Source organism: Typopeltis vanoorti, chromosome 6 (assembly GCF_054136105.1).
Source record: "Typopeltis vanoorti isolate ZY-2024b chromosome 6, IOZ_Tvanoo_1.0, whole genome shotgun sequence".
NCBI lineage: Eukaryota > Metazoa > Arthropoda > Arachnida > Uropygi > Thelyphonidae > Typopeltis > Typopeltis vanoorti.
The window spans coordinates 92,883,479-92,906,428 of NC_143554.1; the positions used below are offsets into that span (position 1 = coordinate 92,883,479).

Here is a 22,950-nt window from a genome sequence, read left to right on the forward strand (position 1 = left end):
CAGCAGTTAGAATTGAAGGAAGTACAGGAAGATGGTTTGATGTTAAATCTTGTGTCAGACAAGGATGTACATTATCCCCTCTGTTTATCTATATGAATTACATTATGAAGGAAAGTGGTATTAAACCTGATATCAAAATTGGAGACATTAATGTCAGATCTTTGCTTTATGCGGATGATGTTATACTTTTATATAAATCTGCTACAAGTCTGCAAGATTCCCTGACTAAATTGAATAACTGTTGTAATAGATATGAAGAATAGATATGGTATGAAGGTCAGCATTAAAAAGACAAAGACAATGAAAATAGGCAGAAACATTGATAATATCAACTGCATTGTGAATGGAGAACTTATAGAACAAGTAAAACATTTCAGCTACTTAGGCATGACTTTTAGTGAAGATGGTAAGTTAAATATGGAAATAGATAACAGAATCAACAAAGCTGGTATGGTGGGAAGTCAACTGAATAAATTTATATGGAATAAGAGAGAAATTAGCTGCATACAAGGCAGTGTTTGAATCAATTTTAACTTATAGATCTGAGAGGTAGGTTAGAAGTAAAACTCGACCAAAGACTAGAGGCTGCAGATATGAGACTCCTGAGAAAGATTAGGACTATGAACAGATGGCATCAATTGCAATACCATATTAATTCCAATTCCAATTCCACTGATATTGTCAGCATCTGACAATATCAATTGTCAGATGCTGACAATTGATATTGTCAGCATCCAGGAATGCATTAGCAGAGCTAATCTCAGATGGTATGGTCACTTAAGCAGAATGGAAGAGGAAAGATTAGCAAAACAAGTGTTCTCTGCAAGGTTGGCAGGAAAAAAACCCATAGGAAGACCAAGAAATAAGTGGATTGATACAGTAAAAAGTGCCTTAGAAGACAGAAATATAAGACCGTGATAATATTGGAGTCTTGACATTTAACAGACTGATTTGGAGGAAAATTGTAGATAGGAAGTTGGTAATGATGTAAATTTTTCATGTAGTACTATCATATCCTGTAAACTGCTTGATGGTATATATCAGGAATTTGATGATGACATGGCAACAGTTGCTTTCGGACCCTTGCTAACTGAGGTGGTGATTATCTAGTAGATCTGATTGGCATTTACTCCAACTGGGATGGCATCCTTTTATAGCAGGAATGCTTGCTGGAGTTACCAGACTCCCTTTGATGGAAACAGGTTGCACCGTGAGAAAGTGAGATTGATTTGATTGGGAGAAGCTATACATTGTGCATCACCAACCCACAGTGGCTGGAACATGTTATGTATAATTATCCTATAATTAACCTATGAAGACATTTATTATGGAGACTCATACTCTGCATGCAGTATCAATTATATCTCTCCTTGATTACAATGACTTCCAACAGACTGGCAACCCATTCCACATTATGATATGTGCCTGCATGTACATATCATATTGTGTTCCCTGATTATGATAATTTGACTTTGCTGAAATATGAGGTATTAATTAAAGTTATTATAATTAATATTCATTATATGTTGTAATTTCCTCAAAAAGCACAGTTATTATATTATCAGTGTAAGATTAATCTTCATGTATTTATTTTCCCACAGATTTGTGTGCCCCAAATCTGGGAACCTCTCATCCTCCAGCCCAACAGTTAAGGATGTCCAATTTAGCCCACTGGGAAGGGGAGGGTCTATTTAGGACAGCCCCATTACTTAGTGTAATGCCTGCATGCATATAACTTATTGTATTTTGTTCCCTGATGATGGCAATTTGACTTTCCAAAATATTGGAAGTATTAATTAAATTTGTATAGTTAGTATATTAGTGTACATTGTAGTTTCCTTAAAAAATACAGTTTCACTGAATGATAATCAGTGATCTGGTTATTTGACGTTGCTGTATGTATGTATGTATATCATTTTTCAGTGTACATCAACAGTCAGTTAAAAAGATGACATTATTATTACATGACAATAAAACATTCTGACAGAGGAAGTGATAATCATTGAAATAGAATCCATTTGCTAAATTTGTACACCTTTAAATACAACAGATGGTTTCATTGTCTTTCTGCAAGCACTTTTCTTATTCTACTGCATCTGACTGAAAAAAAAAAGGTATATATGGACTTATTGCATCATCTTGGAATGCCTTGCATGTCATGTAGCACATCATGACATGTATAGGTCAAATTCTCATTTATGTGGAATTCAACCTTCTGGCCAGACCTGAATTATTCAGTGTAGCCATCGTAAAACTTTGAAATTCAACATGTTTGAAAATAATCACACTCATCTAGTTTAACTTTCAGGCAAAAATATATAAATTAATTCAAGTAAATTTGTTGCCCAGTGCTATTAGCATATAATTAAATGATGATAGATAATAAGACTGGATTTTCAATAAGAAACCTATTTATTTATTTAATTTTTTAATATAATTATTTTTCTATTTTTTCTGTAATTTAAAGTTAATGTTGGTGAAAAACCAAGTCCATTTAAAGCTCTCAGAAGCCAAGAATTTGTGAAATTAAGAAAAGCCATTGAATGTGGTGATGCTGAATATTTCAAGGATGCTGTTTGGTCAAATCCTCGTTATTTGATTAGCAGTGGAGATACCCCATGTATATTACAGGTATGAGTGTCATATTTCATTTAATTATTGTTGATGTATAAATACAGATATATTCAGCAATTCGCCGAGGATTGTGTGTGTGTGTGCATGCTTGAAAACTATAATGGATAACAAATGAACAGTAAAATTAACAATTTTTTCCCCATAAAAATTAATATGATGAATGCTGAAGATTTAACAAATACAGTTCATTCATCCAATTTTGCTTATGCCATTTCAAAATCATATCCTAAAACAAATGGAAAATATGAAGAGTGAATTGACCTAAGGTCTGTTTTAGCAGTTCAATGATAATTTGATTTATATAGATTTATTGTTCAGTCTGACTCTCGGATAAGAAGAAAAATGTATATACTAATAGAAATGCTATCGGATCCTTCAATTTTTTGAACAGTATTTTATGGAGTAGTACCATTTGACATTTCATGACATGTTTGTTGTTTAACATCATTCCCAGATACATTGAAAACATTCTTGTTGAATCAAAACTGCTATAATCTCCATGCTTCACCATGAAAGGTGGCGCTAGTGTCCTTGGTAAATGTGGCGGTCGTGTTTAGCTAGTCTAGAAAACGTGTTTTTAAAGTTAAATATAGTGTGGCTTTTTGTCATAAATTGTGCTGCAGTTGTGCATCGGTTAGATACAAGTGTCCTCCAGTGGTGTTATTGTTTGGAACTGTGTTGTATATATTGTGTTTTCACTGCCGTTTGTTTCACTATTTCAACATATAAAGATGGCATCCAACAAGAAATGTACGTCAGCAGTGCTCAGGACTTCTACTTCTACACGAAAGGCTGGCTCAACGTTAGATTTTTCGCAATGGATGCGTTGCGGAAGCTGCTACATGTATGCGTCGAAGAATGTGAAGGATCTGTGGTCGGTCTGGCTAAATGAGAAGAACAAAAATGTCGACGTATGTGAGAAGTGTTGGGATAGGCTGGAGCATTTAGGAATGGAAGCTGACATTGTGACCGTAGTGGAAGAACTTCGGCGGGAGTTTATGAAAATGAAAAATGACCTTCATCTTCTTCATGAGGAAGTGCTCGGTAAGGAGATACTGGAAGTTAAAGGCTGAGTTTAATGTGTTAAACAGAGAAATTAGGACTATAGAGGTTACTTTAGCTGAAGTAACTAGAACAGGATTATATATATGGGTGAGTCTTTGGTGAATGATGCAGTAATAAATAGTATGGGAGTGATTGGGAGTCAACAAAATAAAGCCACAAGTGGCCTACAAGAAACGAGATGTCGTGAGAGTGGGGGGGTAAGTAATAGAGCGTTGAGTAATGAAGCTGGGAGAGTCATGCTGAATAGTGTAGAGAATGAGTCCATGAGTGTGGACTTGAATGAATTTAAGAGTGGTAAGATAGATGGTGATTCTATGATTAAGGGTATGGAGAGTGGTATGCATGAGGAGTGCTTGGCTGGTGGGACAATAGAATAAGTGGCTTTAGCAATAAAGAGAGGGCATGAAGCAGACAAGATGATAGTTATGGTGGGTACGAATGACCTGAGAGGTAGTATAAATCGGGTAGGAAAAGATTTAAGAACATTATTAGATATTGTTAAGAGGAAAAGTGTCAATGGGAGGATAGTGTGTGTGCTGCCTCGTTTTGACAATTACGAGTTAAGTAGACAAGCAATGATAATGAATGATATGATTGCAAAAATGTACAAAAAAAGAGGTCTGGAATTTGTTGATGTTTGGAGTGTATTTGAAGGAAAAAGGCAGTTGTATGCTAGAGATGGATTGCATCTTAACATAGAAGGACATAAGCGATTGAAGAAGTTATTGTTTTCTGAACAAGTTGAAGTTATTGGGCAGGGAAACTAATATTGAAAAGGTTGAGTGTAAGAGAGAGAAACTTTAGCACTGATTGTATATTTATTGATCCTTATATGCAGAATAAATTGCAGAAGAGAGGGGATAAAAATCGGCATGGGACTACGGAAGTTAGTGACTTATATATCAGTTCTAAAGCCGGTACAAGATCTAGAGGGAATCTGCAATTTTTGTATACCAATGCTAGAAGCATTCGAAATAAGAGAGAAGAATTTTTGGCATTAGTCAGTGCAATCTCACCAAAAGTTGTAGGCATTAGTGAAACTTGGCTGTCAGCAGAAGATGTGGTCACTGGAATTGAATGTGATGGGTACAGTATTTTCAGGGAGGATAGAGAAGATAGAACAGGGGGAGGAGTACTGTTGATGATAGCTGATGTGTTGCAGCCAAAGAAAGTAGTATATCAAGATTGTAGACATGTGAATGAGAGTTCATTTGAGGCAGTCTGGTGCGAAATAGTGACCAATGCAACCAAATATATAATTGGATGCTGCTATAGGCCAGGAAGTACAGGGGGAGATATTGAATTCATGCATCAGCAAATTAGTGCAATGAGTGAAGGCTTGGTGATTATTATGGGGGATTTTAATTACGGTGATATCAATTGGAAGGAGGAAATATCACGTAGCAAAAAGGAAAACGAGTTCATACATCTTCTACAAGATAATTACTTGAAACAGCACATAACTGAAGGGACACATGGTGTGAGAGTGTTGGACCTGGTTATTGGTTCAGAGGTTATATGCATAAGTAAGGTGTCCTCATTACCTCCAATTGGTGAAAGCGATCATGTGGTATTGACTTGGGAGGTTGCAAAATCTGTGGATTTTTCTGTTAAGAAGTGGTATATATGGAACTACAGGTTAGGAAATTATAACAAGCTTCGGAGTGAGCTTGCAGCCATCCCATGGCAGAACATATTGCAAGGGAAAGATGTTAGCAGTGCATGGGATAAAATCAGTGGGTATCTGAGGAAAGCAATATCAGATTGTGTCCCCATGGTCAGGAGGTCAAACAAGGCAGGCGTTAAATGGATGAGTAGTAGCATCAAGCTTGATCTGCAAAAAAAGAAAAGGTTATGGAGAATTTACAAGGAGAAAGGCAACCAGTACATCCATGAGCAGTACAAGGCTCAAGCTAGGAAGGTTACCAGCATAGTAAGAAAAGCTAAATCAGATTATGAGAAGACCTTAGCCAAAGAGATCAAGGGTAATCCCAAAGAGTTCTTCTGCTATGTGGCAAGTAAGAGGAAGAATGACTTCAGAAGGATAACTTTAGTGGGTGCTGATGGTATTGAGGTGACAAAATCAGATGTAATAGTCGAGTTACTGAGTGATCACTTTTCAAAAGTCTGTCACCCAAGTGAGGATATCTCTATACCTGTAGCAATACCTAATGTGAGAATTGAAGCTAAAGAATCAGAGGTATTAAATATATTGCAAAATTTAAATGCGAACACTGCTGTAGGCTTAGATGGAATATCAGCTCGGGTGTTGCTTGAATGTGCAAATGAATTGTCAACCCCCTCTTACTTGGATATATAATACCTCATTTAATACCTACCGCAGTTTGAGCTCTGGTATGGTCCCTAGGGAGTGGAAGTTAGACAAAGTGGTTCCTTTGCATAAGGGTGGCTCTAAAACTGCGGTAGTTAATTACAGACCAATCACCATCTCAGGAGTAGTGGTAAAAGTATTGGAAAAGTTGGTTAAAGACAAAATTCAAGAATGGATGGATCAGGATATGATACTCTATAGAGGCCAACATGGTTTTGTTAAAGGTAGATCCTGCCCTAGCAATCTATTAACTATTCATAATAGAATAACATTTGAGTTGGACAAAGGAGGCTATACAGTGGTACTTCTGGATTTTGCTAAGGCTTTTGACAGGATACCCCATAGAACACTGTTACGCAAATTGGAGCAGATGGGAATGGATATTAAATTGGTGGTATGGATAGGAGAATGGCTCAGGGAGAGATACCATAAGGTGGTGTATGGAGGAGCTGAGTCCAGAATGAGGCAGGTGACCAGTGGTGTGCCTCAGGGCTCTGTGCTTGGGCCAATGTTGTTTAATTTGTATATAAATGATATAGGAAATGGCTTAAAGGGAGATATTCAGTTGTTTGCTGATGATGCAAAGTTGTGTAGCGCAATAAAAAATCAAGCTGATGTTGAAAGTTTGCAGGATAATTTAAATAAGCTGGTAAAATGGGCAAAAGATAATGGATGTCAGTTCAATGTAGAAAAGTGTGAAGTCATGCATTTTGGGATTAAAAGATTACCAGCTGTGTACTACATTGATGGAAAGGTACTCCAAGAGATTGATGAGGCTAGAGACTTAGGGGTGTTGGTAGATAGGGAGATGAAGTTCAGAGGACACATTGCTAAGGTGTCCAAGATTGCACATAGGATTACTTGGTTGCTGAGGAACACACTGACATCCAGAGATAAAGAGGTTATTATTCCCCTTTATAAAGCATTGATACTTCCACATTTGGATTACTGTGCTCAGGTCTGGTCACCTGGATTCCTTGGAGATGAGGAGGCTGTGGAGAGGATTCAGAGAAGAGTGACCAAGTTGGTGAGTGATATAAAAAATGCCCCCTACATTGATAGATTGAGAGCTTGTGGATTGCAGAGATTGGTTGATAGGCGAAGAAGAGGGGATATGATAGAAACATTTAAATTACTGAAAGGTTTTTATAGGATTGATGCAGGAGAAATGTTTCAGCTGTGTGATGGTGATGGAAGAACAAGAGGTCATCTCTGGAAATTAAAGAAGAGTGTGGTGAACGAGTGGAATTCATTGCCTGACTTAGTTGTGAGCTCTTCGTCTGTAAATGAATTCAAGAAGAGATATGACAGATATTGTTTTGCTAGTTTGGGTCTCCCGCAATGAGTCTACTGACTCCATGGAGATACCCGTAATAATAATGAAAAAAAAAAAAAAATACAGTTTACTCTTCATAGTAGTCACTTGTTCCTAATGTTTTGTCCATCTATTATGCACTTTGGTAATCTTCCAAACATTAACATATGGGGGGGGGTGACAGTGATAAATAACATTTGCACTCTTTGCTTAGCCCATTTATTTTTTTCACCTTTTTTAAGTCATTGTGCACAGTCAACTTTCACTGTACTGCTAGAGTGAACTTTCTCACTATAACAAGATACTAAAGCATCCCAGTCAATGCTCCAGAGTATTGATGTTAGACTAAAGAAAATTTACTATTTTAAACCTTTTGCTATCACAGACATAAAATGCTTTGCACACAATATAGTATAATGTGAAAAAAAAGAATTTTGATACAATTTACCTCCTTTAGCTACTGAAAGTTTGTTTAGTTATAAACAAAATTTATTTGTTCATATGAACAGTCAGTTTTGAAATTTTACTGTTTCGTTCTGTTTAGTTATGAGCTACACCAAAATGACCATTGCATTTATTTACATTATTTAAATAATTAGGGGAACTTACCTTAGTGCTTAAACCTTATGTAACGAAGAAATGCTATAATTTCTCTTCTTTTCATGACAAATTAAAAAATATAACTTTTTTTTTTTCTTTTCGCACTATGAAAAGCTCTTTCTTACCATTTCAAATAGTGAAACCAGTGCATAAGTGGAAATGATAATGGATATCATAGATTATTAGCTGTTTGAGAGAAGAGAATATCAAGAAGGAGAATTGTGGTTGTCAAATACACGAAGATGCAACAGAAATTAGAAGTTGGAAACGGATTCCAGTATGAGAACAGCCACCAATAGTTAATAGCAATTAAGTCACAAAAATATTCTGATAATGTGAATTAATTAAAGATTGAGATGAGAAATAAAGTTGCGAAATTTAGTATAGTTTTTGTCCATATACGACTTGCTCAGTTGACATGGCGAAAGAATCTTTGTCTTTTTAAATAGAAGTGGGTTTAGTAGAGCTCTGTTTATGAGTTAAAACTTTTGCTACTGCTTTATTTAAGATCCTCAGGCTTTAATTAAGATGCAGGATGAACTACATCACAGAATGTTGTTCTGCAGGTAGGAGTGATTTCTATCTCCTCCTGCGTGAATTCAAGAGAGAGTGGGAGTTCTGCCAAAGGCATGAACCTAAAATTCCAGATTTTTGTCAAAAAAGGACAGAAATTTTTGGATTATATAATTGAAAGTGGCATTGTAGAGAAAGTAATTTTCATGTTTTTCTTGTTGTGATCTGAAGTGCATATATTGATGCCAGCTTGGTATATATTGGTTTTAATGATTTTATGTTATATATATTTAAGTGTTTTTTTCTAAATGAAAGATATTTGTTTAGCTATAAAGATCTCTGAAGGCTCAGTTTCTTAATCATTTACATTATTAATATGGTTAAGTAGATAAGTTGTACATGTATGTATAGTAGCCTGGAAAATGTAGCTGTGTGCATCTTGAGAATAGATAGAAAGTTGATTTATAATTTAGTTTTAAAGTTGAGTTAAACTACTTAGAATTTAGAAGATATTATTATCATCAACGGACCTCCAAGCAGACGAGATTCATTGCGAGAGGTCCCACTCACATGCACAGTTCATCATACCTTGACTTAAATGCATTCACTGGCTTAGCACTTGCCACACCCTCTGGCAGTGCATTCCAATCACCCACCACTCTCCATGCAAAAAATCTACTCCTCATTCCCTTGCTCACACCTGCCTTTATACAGCTTCCAGCAATAGCCTCTCATTCTCCCCTGGTAATTATCCCTTACCAAATTATATGCCTTGATCATGTCTCTCCTCTCCCTTTTATCCATTAAGCTCTGTAATTTGCATTCTCTCAATATGTCCTCATATTCCACATTCTATAAACCGGAAGCCGACAAATCATCTCTGAACCCTCTCCAACATCTCGTTATCCCTTTGAAAACTATGGCAACCAGATCTGTTCCTAGTGATCCATATATGAACTGATCAAAGCCTTGTACAGTGGAATCATAACATCCTTACTTTTAACATGAGTGTTCTGTGAATCATTCCTATAATCCACTGTGTTGTCCTCACAATTTTAACAAAATGTCCATGAAATTTCAAATCCCTATCTACCATCACCTGCAGATTTTTCATCTCCACCACCTGCTCTAAAATACCCCTACCACATACAAATATACAGTTGAATTATACAAATTACTAAATTATAATGTATGATGGTGAAGTCAATATGATGTATCAGAATAAGAATACTTTAGAGTTCAGTTATTTTAATAATTATTAAGGAAATCATAGATACAGAAATGCAGTAATCTCTTATTTAATCAACTCTAAACATAAGATTATAGTGAATTACCTTTACCACAGCATTGTATTTATGAGCTTTGGTTGACTTCCAGTAGTTTTTGATAGTTAACAAGTCTGTTATACATTTTGCTCTAGTGATTTGAGTTTGTTAATATTAACTGAATTAATTTCAGCTCTTCTGATTATGACAAACACTAGTTTGACTACATTGGTTTCCCAATGTAGTCAAAATGTCCAGTTTTGATTCTTATATACATAAGAACAAGAAACAGAAGAGAAACAAGTTCTTCTACTATTGATTCTTATATAGAAAATGCCTAAGAGACCATAGGACATGTTTGTTAATAGACAGTTTGCTTTGTGAATTTCCTTTATTATTACTGAAAGAGAACTCCAGGGAGTCAGGGACTCATTGAGAGACTACTATATGCACTAGCTGCTATACTTGTTCTTGAATTCATTCATTCACACTGCTTGCACACAGACATAACATCCAGTGGCAATCCATTCCAATCATGCCACGCACCACTCTACGAGAGAAAAATCTTGCCCTCACCCCACCCCCTTCTTAGCAGCATTCATTCTTAGTTTTCAATGATACCCTCTTGTCCTTTCCCCACCCTCCATAAATTGAAAGATTCCATCAGTTGAAATCCTGTATGACCCTTTCAGAAGTTTGTAAGTCTCAATTATATCACTCCTCTTTCTCCTGTTTGGTAGTGTCTGCAGTCTACAAATTCTCAATCTGTCTTCATAATCAGTATTCCACAATCCTGATATCATTTTTAACACTCTCCTTTGCACTCTCCAACATATCAGAATCACAATGGAGACCAGACCTGTGCACAATAGTCCAAGTGAGGTCTTATCAAGGCCTTGTAAAGAGGCAAAATGACATCCTTATTTTTACTTGTGAAAGTTTGTTTCAGCATTGCAATTATCTTTTGAGTTATATTTGCAATCTTTGCTACATAGCCTCTGAACTTCAACTTCCTATCTACTAATACACCCAAGATCTCTAGTCTGATCAGTTTCTTCTAGCACAATCCCACCAATAGGCACTTTAGCACAGCAATTGTGCCTATGGGGGCTTTAAGTTATGATTTAAAAACTCAGAAAACTCAGTGTCCACGCTGTTCTTCATTAGAAATAGTTGATGCCAAGCTTCAGTTGTTTTTGATATGTTTTTTAAAGCAGATATATGCTACCATAAAAAAGTACTGGATATTTACCATAAAACTCAAATCGATGTAACCTGGAATCCTGCACTTCTTTTCCTCATAATATATATGAATTAGTCCTCACTGTTGTTAGAAGTGATTAACTGTCAGTAATTCATCTGCTGATGTGCACATGAAGCAGTTTGATTTTTTCCTGTGCTCTCAACTTCAACACAAGACAGCAGGACCAGGTCTGGAAAATACTATAAAGTTTTAAGCAGCTTTCTTAAAAACATGACTGGAAAGAACTATTTATTATTCAGTCAAACTTTGTTTCAAGAAACTGCAGAAAAACCATTCAAAGCGACTGCCACAAATTTATTGAATTAACATAATGTAATGTTAGGTGTGCTAGGACCTAATGTTAAATACTATTTTTAATCCTTTCCCCATCTTGTTTCACTCCATTAAGCCTATAACATGAATAACATTAGGTATTTATAGTTTTAATATTATTGTAAGGTATGGGTGAATAGATTTTTAACACAGATATGTTTCAGTCTTACAAATGCATTATATAATAATAATCATTACCTTTTTTTTGATTATTAATTTTCTAAAACTATCTCCATATTTGAGGTAAGTGTATAAATTTATCTGATTTATCAGATATATTTATACACTTACACAGTTTCATATTTCATATTTATACACAGTTTCATAATTAAGTTGAATATTATTACTAAAATATGCAAATTCTTTCTTGGTGTTGCTCAGTTGGAAATGATATTTGAATAACTCATTGTGCATTCAATATTGTTATTAATAAATTAAGGCTCTTAAGAATGTTAAGAGAAATTTATTTTAAAACTATTAATACATTTTGTTAATTCATTTTAACAAAATAAATGTCAAATTTGAAAGCAATATGTTGAGGTATAAAGAAACTTATTGACACACTGGCATGTAGCTTTATATATATATATATATATATATATATATAAATATATATATATATATATATATATATATATATACTGTAAATGTTTAGCAGCAGCAGATAACCAATGACATCAATAAATGAAAAAGTATTGTTGACATTAGAAAACTGCCAGCTTAAATTTTTTTATACACCAGTCATTGAATCATTCCTCTTCATTTTAGAAATGTGGATGGAATTTTTTGTCTTCTATTGAAGACTTCATTTTGATGACCATGGCTTCCTGTCAGGGATTTTTGTTGTACTGGTAATTTTATTTGTGTGTTATATGAGATCTTTCAGATAGTTATGTTATGAATGTAGAAACAGCTGAGAACTAGTGTATAAGATAAATGTTGAACTAGAGTTCAAGAAGTAGGAAGTTTGTTTTTCATAGGTCTGTCTATCTATCTGTCAGTGGCAGTGGTTCAGGCACTTAAGTTCCTATGACCTTTGTATGAGACAGGCTAACTCACCTTTCATTAATAACAATATCAATATTGTTATTAATAAATTAAGGCTCTTAAGAATGTTAAGAGAAATTTATTTTAAAACTATTAATACATTTTGTTAATTCATTTTAACAAAATAAATGTCAAATTTGAAAGCAATATGTTGAGGTATAAAGAAACTTATTGACACACTGGCATGTAGCTTTATATATATATATATATATATATATATATATACTGTAAATGTTTAGCAGCAGCAGATAACCAATGACATCAATAAATGAAAAAGTATTGTTGACATTAGAAAACTGCCAGCTTAAATTTTTTTATACACCAGTCATTGAATCATTCCTCTTCATTTTAGAAATGTGGATGGAATTTTTTGTCTTCTATTGAAGACTTCATTTTGATGACCATGGCTTCCTGTCAGGGATTTTTGTTGTACTGGTAATTTTATTTGTGTGTTATATGAGATCTTTCAGATAGTTATGTTATGAATGTAGAAACAGCTGAGAACTAGTGTATAAGATAAATGTTGAACTAGAGTTCAAGAAGTAGGAAGTTTGTTTTTCATAGGTCTGTCTATCTATCTGTCAGTGGCAGTGGTTCAGGCACTTAAGTTCCTATGACCTTTGTATGAGACAGGCTAACTCACCTTTCATTAATAACAATATCAATATTGTTATTAATAAATTAAGGCTCTTAAGAATGTTAAGAGAAATTTATTTTAAAACTATTAATACATTTTGTTAATTCATTTTAACAAAATAAATGTCAAATTTGAAAGCAATATGTTGAGGTATAAAGAAACTTATTGACACACTGGCATGTAGCTTTATATATATATATATATATATATATATATACTGTAAATGTTTAGCAGCAGCAGATAACCAATGACATCAATAAATGAAAAAGTATTGTTGACATTAGAAAACTGCCAGCTTAAATTTTTTTATACACCAGTCATTGAATCATTCCTCTTCATTTTAGAAATGTGGATGGAATTTTTTGTCTTCTATTGAAGACTTCATTTTGATGACCATGGCTTCCTGTCAGGGATTTTTGTTGTACTGGTAATTTTATTTGTGTGTTATATGAGATCTTTCAGATAGTTATGTTATGAATGTAGAAACAGCTGAGAACTAGTGTATAAGATAAATGTTGAACTAGAGTTCAAGAAGTAGGAAGTTTGTTTTTCATAGGTCTGTCTATCTATCTGTCAGTGGCAGTGGTTCAGGCACTTAAGTTCCTATGACCTTTGTATGAGACAGGCTAACTCACCTTTCATCGAAAGAGACCAGATAAAGGTTCCTCACATCATGGACGGGAATTGAACCCAAGTCTTTCCGACCAAAGGGCTTCTTCATCTTAACCGACTGAGCCTCCGACTGGATGCTCAGCTTTTCCTAGGTATGAACCATTAAAAATATGCTTCGTTGATTTATACCGATTGATCTATCCTGACTGAGCTATGGAGGCTCAGCTTTTCCTAGGTATGAACCATTAAAAATATGCTTTGTTGATTTAATATTGATAAATATTATAGAGAAAAATGCTATTCCTATGTGCTTCATCTGCTGATATTAAATTCAGAACTAGCCAATATAATGCTGGCAATAAAATAGCAAATTATTATTATTATTAAGAGAGACTTCAAAGGAGTCAGAGACTCATCAAGGGAGGCCACATACTATATGCAACAACTACTATACTTGTTCTTGAATTCACTGACACTGTTTGCACACACAACGTTCAATGGCAATCCATTCCAACCATGCCATGCACCACTCTATGAGAGAAAAATCATCCCCTCACCCACTTCTTAGCGCCATTCATTCTTAGTTTCCAGTGATGCCCTCTTGTCCTTTCCCCACCCTCCATAAATTTAAAGATTTCATCAATTGAAATCCTGTATGACCCTTTCAGAAGTTTGTAAGTCTCAATTATATCACTCCTCTTTTTCCTGTTTGGTAGTGTCTACAGTCTACAAATTCTCAATCTGTCTTCATAATTGGTATTCCACAATCCTGATATTCATTTTTAACACTCTCTTTTGCACTCTCTCCAACATATCAGAATCACAACAGAAACCAGAAGACCTGATCTGTGCACAATAGTCCAAGTAAGGTCTTATCAAGGCCTTGTAAAGAGGCAAAATGACATCCTTATCTTTATATGTGAATGTTTGTTTCAACATTGCAATTATCTTTTGATTTATATTTGCAATCTTTGCCACATGGCTCCTGTACTTCAACTTCCTATCTACTAACCACTCCAAGGTCCCTAGCCTCATCAGTTTCTTCAAGAATAATCCCACCAATATTGGATATCTAATCATGCCGAAGTGAATGACTTTACATTTACTGACATAGAACTGACATCCATTTTTCCTTGTCCACAATTTCTGCCTATTCAAATCATTCTACAAGTACTGCATATCAGCAGCATTCTTGATTACCCTACGTAGCTTTGCATCAACAGCAAATAGCAAATAGCTGTGTGTTGCTTGTCAAATCCTTCCCAATATCATGAATGTATAGATTGAATAACAATGGACCAAGCACTGATCCTTGTGGTACACCACGTTACTTTAAATCTTGCAGACCCACACCCCCTGTATTCCACTTTTTGATATCTTTCAGTCAGCCATTCTCTTATCCATGCTAATACCAAACCCATATTCTCCAGTTTACCATGCTGTATTCTGTCAAGCCTTAGCAAAATCTAATATTCATGGTGTATCCATTCCCCTTGTCTAGTTCAATGGTAACATTGTTATAGAATGTGAGCAACCTACTAAAACATAACCTTTACTTAGTAAGCCCATGTTGCTCATTGCAAAGTAGAGCTTCACTCTCAACCCATTTCTGAACTCGAGCCCTAACCAATTTTTCCGAAATTTTCACTGCCACTCCTGAGATACTAATTGGTCGATAGTTTGATACATTGGTCTTTGCTCCACCCTTGTGCAATGGAATTATCATACGTTCTTTCCATTCCTGCAGAATCTTCCCTGTTCTGAGACTCATATTAAACATCCTGGTCAAAGGAATAGCCAGTTCAACTGAACACTCTTTTAGCACACTTGCTGATATCCCATCACTCCCTATTGCTGAATTCTTATTCAGTTTGTGCAACAGCTCTAATATCTCGTCCTCATACACCTGAGTTTCTTCATCCAGTGAAGAAGTAGCATTGAGCTCAATGTCACATACACTAGGTTGATAGCTTTAAACAAAATGGGCACTCCTTAGTTGAACAACCTCTTCTGTCTGTAACCATCATGCCATCTGCATTTAGAAGGGTTATTCTTTCATATTCATTCTTTCTTTTAGTTGCAGCATATCGATAGACTTCTTGTTGGTTGTCTTTAGCATGCAGAGCTATTTTCTTTTCATACTCAGACTTTGCTTTCTGCACAACAATTGTGACTATTCTAGTACTGCTTATAACTTTCATAACGGAGATCATCCTTATGCACACGGTATTCCTTCTGCATCATCCTTTTCATACGAATCTCTTGCTTAATAAGATTACACATACATTTGACTCCTATTCTATTTATTCTTTGAACTCTTGGAACACACTTTGATATTGCTTAAATGCTTCCCATGCACTGTCAATATTCTACCCATCCAGCAACTGATCCCATTCCACTGAACACAAATAAGAGAACATTGGCCAAATAGAGCCTAATATTCTTTCATAATGGTGTTAGTTAATAGAAACACTCTTCATAACACAAATTTCATCATCAGTTCTTGATATATATATATATATATACACACACACACACACACACACACACACATACCCTCAAGTGTTACAGAGGATTAGATTGTAAACATCAGTATATTAATACAGATGTTCTGTAGTATTTAATTAAACAAAAGCAAACTTAATTCTGTTTTAAATTACTAGTTTCTGTTAGCAACTTTTATACTGTGTAGAAAAGTAAGTGCAGTTGATTGTTTATATATATATATATATATATATATATAGTAGTTATGCATTATTAATATATCATGTTTACATATATTGTTTATTTTTTAATGGAGTGAATGAAGTAGAAAATTCACTTGTAAGTTATGTATCCCAAATAAGGCTTACAATTTAATGTTTGTGTACATTTAAAAAGACATACTTAGTTCACTGAAAGTTATCATTTTCAAGCAAAACACCGTGAAGATAACATATAGTGGTGGTGACCTGTCTCACTTCATGACTGAACAGAAACTGGAAGTATTATGCACACTAGCACATGCGTGGATGATAAAAATACATAACTAGTAAACAGTGGAGGTAATGGCTGTGAGAGAGATATGAAAGAATTTTTGGAAGTTGGTGGAAAGTTCTATTAGTAGTAGTCTTTCATTAAGAAAAAAGATGTTTTAAAAGTTTTTAGCTGTTGTGTAAGAAATTAAAGGAACTTCAGAGCATAATAAATGAAATTTCTCATATAGAAGTTAAGTACAACAAGTAGAATTTTAAGTGTTTGATAATTTTCCATGGAATAGGAAGAGGGAAAAAAAAGGTGTGAATCTTGAAGGAGAAAGAACATTTTATATAATTTTTCTAGTAGGCATTTAAAGGAGGAATGCTAGACATTATTTGAAATTGACAATGTTATTGTCCTAGTGTGAATGTTGTATCTTTCACTATGCACTGGAAACTTAGTCCTTTTCAAGACTTTCATAAGAGAAAAGTAGTTTCCAGAAAAGCTGAGTTTAAGAGGTTTTTTAGCTGGTATGTTTTGAACTCAGATAAGATGCGATTTATTTTAATTATCTTTTTAAGTATTGGAAAAATTTTTATAAATGGTGCATTCAATAGCAGGGTAATAGCTAAACTAAAAACAAAACTTTTTACAACATGATAGTACTACATAATTTTTTTTAAAATTATTATTACTAATTTCCTATCACCAGAATTTTTTCCGAATTAACCTGTTTTGTCAAGTTTCTAGTATTGTTATATCTTACATTTCAGACTTCTTAATCAATATTAAGTGCATCAGTCTACTTAAATTTTGGTCCTCTGTTTGTTCTTCAATCTGGTATCAAACACCTGTTTTGGAAGTTCTCCATTCTCTGTAAGTGACCGTATCACTTTACATTATATGTATACTCATGTGCTTAACCATTACATTACATCAAGTTCCTTTCTAATATCTTCATTTTCAGTATGGTTACATAATTAATGCAATTCTCTGTGGTTCTGAGAGCTACATTACAAATAAAACAGATGAAAGACTAGTGAAGTGAGAAGGAAGTGAGAGTTGGGCAAGAGGGGTGATTACCATGGTGAAAAACGAAATCAGGTTATGAGAGGAAATTAGCTGAGCAGGCCAAAGGAATTCCCAGAGGGTTCTTTCACTGTTACATGATGAGAAAGGAAGAATAATCGTGGAAGGACAACTTTAATGAAACTTTGATAGTAAGTAGAGAACAGAAAAAGTAGTTGATTATCGAATTATCTTGTAAGTGTATATCATCCAGAGAGAAATAATGCAGTGACTGATGTGACAAGGAATGACATGAGAATAAAGATTGATGTGGTGTTTTGGATTATAGAAATTTCAGTGTGAAACAGCCATGGGATTAGATGAGTATCAGTCCAGTGCTACATGAAAGTGCCAGAGAAATAGCATTGCCCTTCGCCAAACTGTTTAAGTCTCAGCCAATGTTCGCTCTAAGCTGTGCATGTGTGTGCACACACATCATTCATTAAAGGGAAAACAAAATAGATCCATTCTATAAAGGAGGCGACAAGACTGAGGTAGAAAATTATAAATCACTTACTATCTCAAGCGTGGTAATTAAGGTATTGGAAAAGTTAAGGGAAGATTTTGGGAATGCGTTTGATAAGAATATGATACTGTGAAAAGCTTGGTTTTGCATGGGAGGAAGCCCTGTCTTAGTAATTTACTCACTTTCTGCAAAAAAAAGTGACATCTGAGTTGGATAAGGGAAATGACTGCACAGTGATGTTGCTGGATTTACAAAGATATTTCAGAGGATACTACCATGGAACTCTATTATATAAGAACAAATGGGGATGGACATGAAGTGTCCTCTCAATCTTCTAACATTCAGCACTCTGTAAGTGATACCCTTCAAGGGTATGCCAAACATTATGTGGATATTCACAGCCTCTCTCATTTTAGAGAGTACAATGGGGAAAGCAGTTCTTCATTGTGGCCACCAGATAATATACAGGATAAAATATGATGGCAATGTTGTTTGGGAGGCTGTGCAGTAGTAGTATGTGTGTGGGGGAGGAGAAGGACGTAGCCAAAACCAAGTTATGGCATAGAGACTGGATGTCCTCTGTATGGGAAGTATAGAGCATGATATCAAACTTAGATGTGTCACTCTGGTTATAAAAACTTAACTTTACATTAAAAAAAAAAGTCCCTTGTCTACCAAATTTGTGATATAAATGCCAACTTAAATGTTCACCATTACCAACAGATATTCAGACCTGATTTCCTGTTCTTGACCAGATCCCAAATTACTAATATAACAACTACTATCCAGATAACACTCCATGATTCCTTTTGCCACAAGGGTATTACTTCTCTTTTTGTTTATCTGGATATTCCTAGCCAGAGGATTCCCAATCTAGAATTTCTGTGGCTATAAGATTTCCTTTCCTGATTATGGATCATTCAACTTCTGTCTTTACCATTCCCCATTTCTGAAAATCATTCTGACCTCTTGATCCTTGAAGCTTGATTTCCTGCAGTTCAATTCTCTAATAGTGAAGTCATCTTCCTTGGTAATTTTAATGTCTGCAACCCCAACTGGTTCACTTTTTCTGATTTCACTAACCAAAGCGGAGAATGAGCTAAAGTATTTGGTTTTAGCAATGACTGAAAGCACTTTGTTCATCTACTAATTAAATTAGTTGACAATCTCTCCACTCAACCAAAACCGGATCTTAACCAGTTCTCTCCTTTTTTTTTTTATTTTTTAGATGCACTGTTGAGGTTACCTCTCCTACTGGTAATTCAAATCATAATTCATAATCTCACACAAGTTTCATCTCAAATGGAACACCCTTTCCTTAACTATTCATAACCTCATGTCCTTTGGCACTACATCAGTACTAAGTGGGAAGATCTAAGACTTCTACCTTTCATGGTCATTTCAGTGTTCCTGTTCTCCAGATGCTGATATTCATTGTGCTTGTGTTATGAAATGATCAGTGCTGGAATGGAAGCCTTCATTTCCCACTCTGTTCAAAATTCCTTCCCAAATACCATACTATGGCTTTTCAAAAAAGTGTGCCAAGGTAGTACAAGAGAAACAGCATGTCATAAATGGCCTAAGGGAAAAAACTCCAGCTTCACTCATGGCTTACATCAATTTCTGCAACACCTGCAAATCATCATGAGCAGGTCTGTTTGACTTTGAAAGGGTGAAATGTAGAAAACTCGATTCCTGCACCACTGATAGCCTTGCCTTCAAATCCTTTGCATAAGTTAAGTACAATTTCTGTCCATCTGTGTGTCTACTCTTTGCTCACCTAGAGATAGCATCACACAGCATCACCTAGTGATAGAATTGACCTCATGAGCATCTTTCTTTTAGTAATCACTATGTGGCTAGTAAAAGAAAAAATGTGCTCATCTGCTGTCAGCAGTACCTCTCCTGCTATTCTGTCTTCTCTATCCTCCCTGAAAATACTAAACTCTTCATATTCTGTCCTTCTAATTGCATTTTCTACTGTTAGCCATGTCTCATTAATGCTTAAAACGTTTTGTGGGTTACACTAACCAATGCCAAATCCAATTCAAAGGATGCTGTTGTTCCTAATACTTGTTGCATTAGTATATAGAAACTGTAGCAATGCTTTTCACTACCATCTATCTTTACTTCCTGAATTGACTACCTATTCGATGTTTTTGCTTGAGAGACTAGAGTCTGCATTTGTTGATTATTCACATTCACCGACCCTCATGGTGCCTTTACACACTCACCTGTATCCAACCTGTTTGGTTATGTTTTCTTGACTTTGCTTAGCATTCTTGATGAACAGAACTCTCTAGACACACTTGACACCAAAACCATTTAAGTGCAGACTGTCAACATTATACAAATCCTTCTTTCTGTCAGACTCAGACCATAGGTCCACAAGGTCTACAAATCCTACATCATTCTTTCTACACAACCTACATCATGAGCACTGAGCTCCTCCTCAGTTCACCTCTATCATGGTATGGCAGGATACTTACAATCTTCACCTTGTCGCTCTTCCAAATAAATAGAATTTTGAGCTCACCCAGCACCTAGTGGCTGTGATTGGTTATTGTGTCAACCAATCCAATTGAATGTTGTCACTTGTCACTATATCCAATGGCTTTATTACAAACAGCTGTTACACATGTTTTCTGGAACTGAAAATTTCAAAGTGGATGTTAGGAGAAAATTTTTCTTTTGCTTGTGCAGTATAGCATCTGTTGAGGTTGCAAAGTTTTTTAATGGTTATAGAGACATTTTTATTCTAGTCTTCAGAAACAACAGACACTAAAAAATATTTATTCCTGAAGAAAAATGAATATTCTGTGTATTATAAGACGTTGTTGAACTACAGCAAAATACCTGCACATGTGAGATTGATAAGACTACTGATACTAAAAAAAAAAAAAATAATAATGAATTTTGGATTCCCAAAAGTGTGAATAATTTCGATAATGATTGGATGGTATGTATACTGAGTCTCAGTAAACAAAATAAAATTCTTGGAAAACAGAGCGAAATATACATAACGTGCAACAAATTTTACGAGATGATTTGCTGCTCCATCAAACCATATTTATTCTTGCAAAATACTCTCTTTCTCTCATAAGTTTTTTTTTTTTAATTATGCCATCATAAATTCACTTATTTATGTTTAGAATTTATAGTATCTTGCTATTCGCTTTACCCAGCAACTTATAGTTCACACATATCACAAATGATAATTATTAATTATTCTTTACCATTAATGAAAGTGTTTCTACTCACACTTATTTCGTCCTATTTTCACGTCTTATAAATGATGGTTCACATATTTTCATCTTTGAGTATTTCAAATATACCAACCAAATATAGCATTCTCCTGCATTGTTGTTTTCTAATCAATCATAAAACAGATTGTTCCCCCACTCTACGCAGAAGTATTCAAAGTTATCTTGCAATTAATTGCATTGAACCAATTAAAATGAGTGCTGATGCACTATGCCCTCTCAAAACTTTCATACATCTATAAAATGCAATCCCACGGTCATGGGCATCTGCTGGGGGGGGGGGGGGGCACTCCCGAGGAGATTTATATTTAATTGATTTGATTTGATTTATAATTAAATCAATAATTATAAAAATTTATTGATGTAATTATTTGTCTCCAAGCTCCCCCCCCCCTTCCTGGAAAACATGACAGCACACCCAACTGAAATGGGCACACGACGCCACTGATATAGGTATACACACACACACACACACACACACACACACACACACACACACACACACACACACACACACACAGTGGAGTCCAAGTTAATCGGGACTAGATCATTAGTCCCAGTTATGCGAAATTTTATGGAAAAAGCTAAAATATCACAAAAAGTTAGAAATGTTTAAAAATAGACAAACTTTCAGTATACCTTTTGTTAACCATGTTTTTATTTAAAAAAAACAAACAAACTAAGAGATACTGACACATATTTGTTAGTATTCCAAAAAAATTAATTATACATAGACATCTATCAAAGAATCATATTTTCTTTAAAAATTATTTTGGAGAAATTTATCAAGTGTACCCTGACGTGTCCCTTTCTAGAACTGCAACTGAACAAAATCAGCACAGGTTTCTAATTCAGATAAAGGACTGCCTTCATCATCTTCTTGCATAAAGTAGCATCATAATTCAGCAATAAATTTCCTGCTTCTTGGTTAGTCACTCACTCATGTTCAGATGTGCCATCCATTACCTTCCTTGTCTTCCAAGTTCTTTAGGTGTTTTGTTGCAATTTGTTCAACAGTTGCATTCTCACAGTCTTCATTTTCATTGAAGGCTATTCAGTCAGTGCATAAAAACTTTCGCTGATATGTTACAGTTCCAAAATGATTTCATTTTCATTATCAGTCATATCTGGCATTTTCTGGTCTGAATTCTTAAAACCACAATGAGCAAAGCAGTTTGGAATTGTTTTGTTTCTTGCTTCTTGCCAACTATCTGCAACAAATTATATTGTCTATAAAATGGTAACTCGTGCTCTGATTTCTTTGGCCGTTGAAGATGATCAGTAGATTTTCTTCAGTTGTTTTAAGGATGTAGTGTACCAACCTTATGCAATGCATCTTCAAATTTTTTATGATCCCCATGTCCAGTGGATATACCAGGGACATGGTGTTAGTAGGAAGAAATTCAAGTTGAATGTTTTCAAACAATCTAATTGAGGATGTGCCTCACAGTTGTCCAGCAACAGAGGGAATTATTCTTGAATTTCATTGCAATTTTGCATCCCAACTCATTAGCCATTCCTGAAAAAAACAGAAGTCTAAGTTCTAAACCCTTTAAAGTGGGAGTCGACAACGCTGCACCCGCGAGCGTCATGCCACCT

At 35.0% G+C, this 22,950-nt stretch overlaps 1 protein-coding gene across 1 annotated transcript in view; it reads left to right on the forward strand.

Annotated features, from left to right (window-relative positions):
- Ankle2 (ankyrin repeat and LEM domain-containing protein 2) overlaps positions 1-22,950 on the forward strand; it is a 181,885-nt gene that overhangs the window by 28,660 nt on the left and 130,275 nt on the right. Inside the window, exon 4 of the mRNA XM_090394536.1 lies at positions 2,468-2,631. Within this exon, the coding sequence (XP_090250662.1) occupies positions 2,468-2,631 (164 nt within the window). The remainder of the gene's footprint in view (positions 1-2,467; positions 2,632-22,950) is intronic.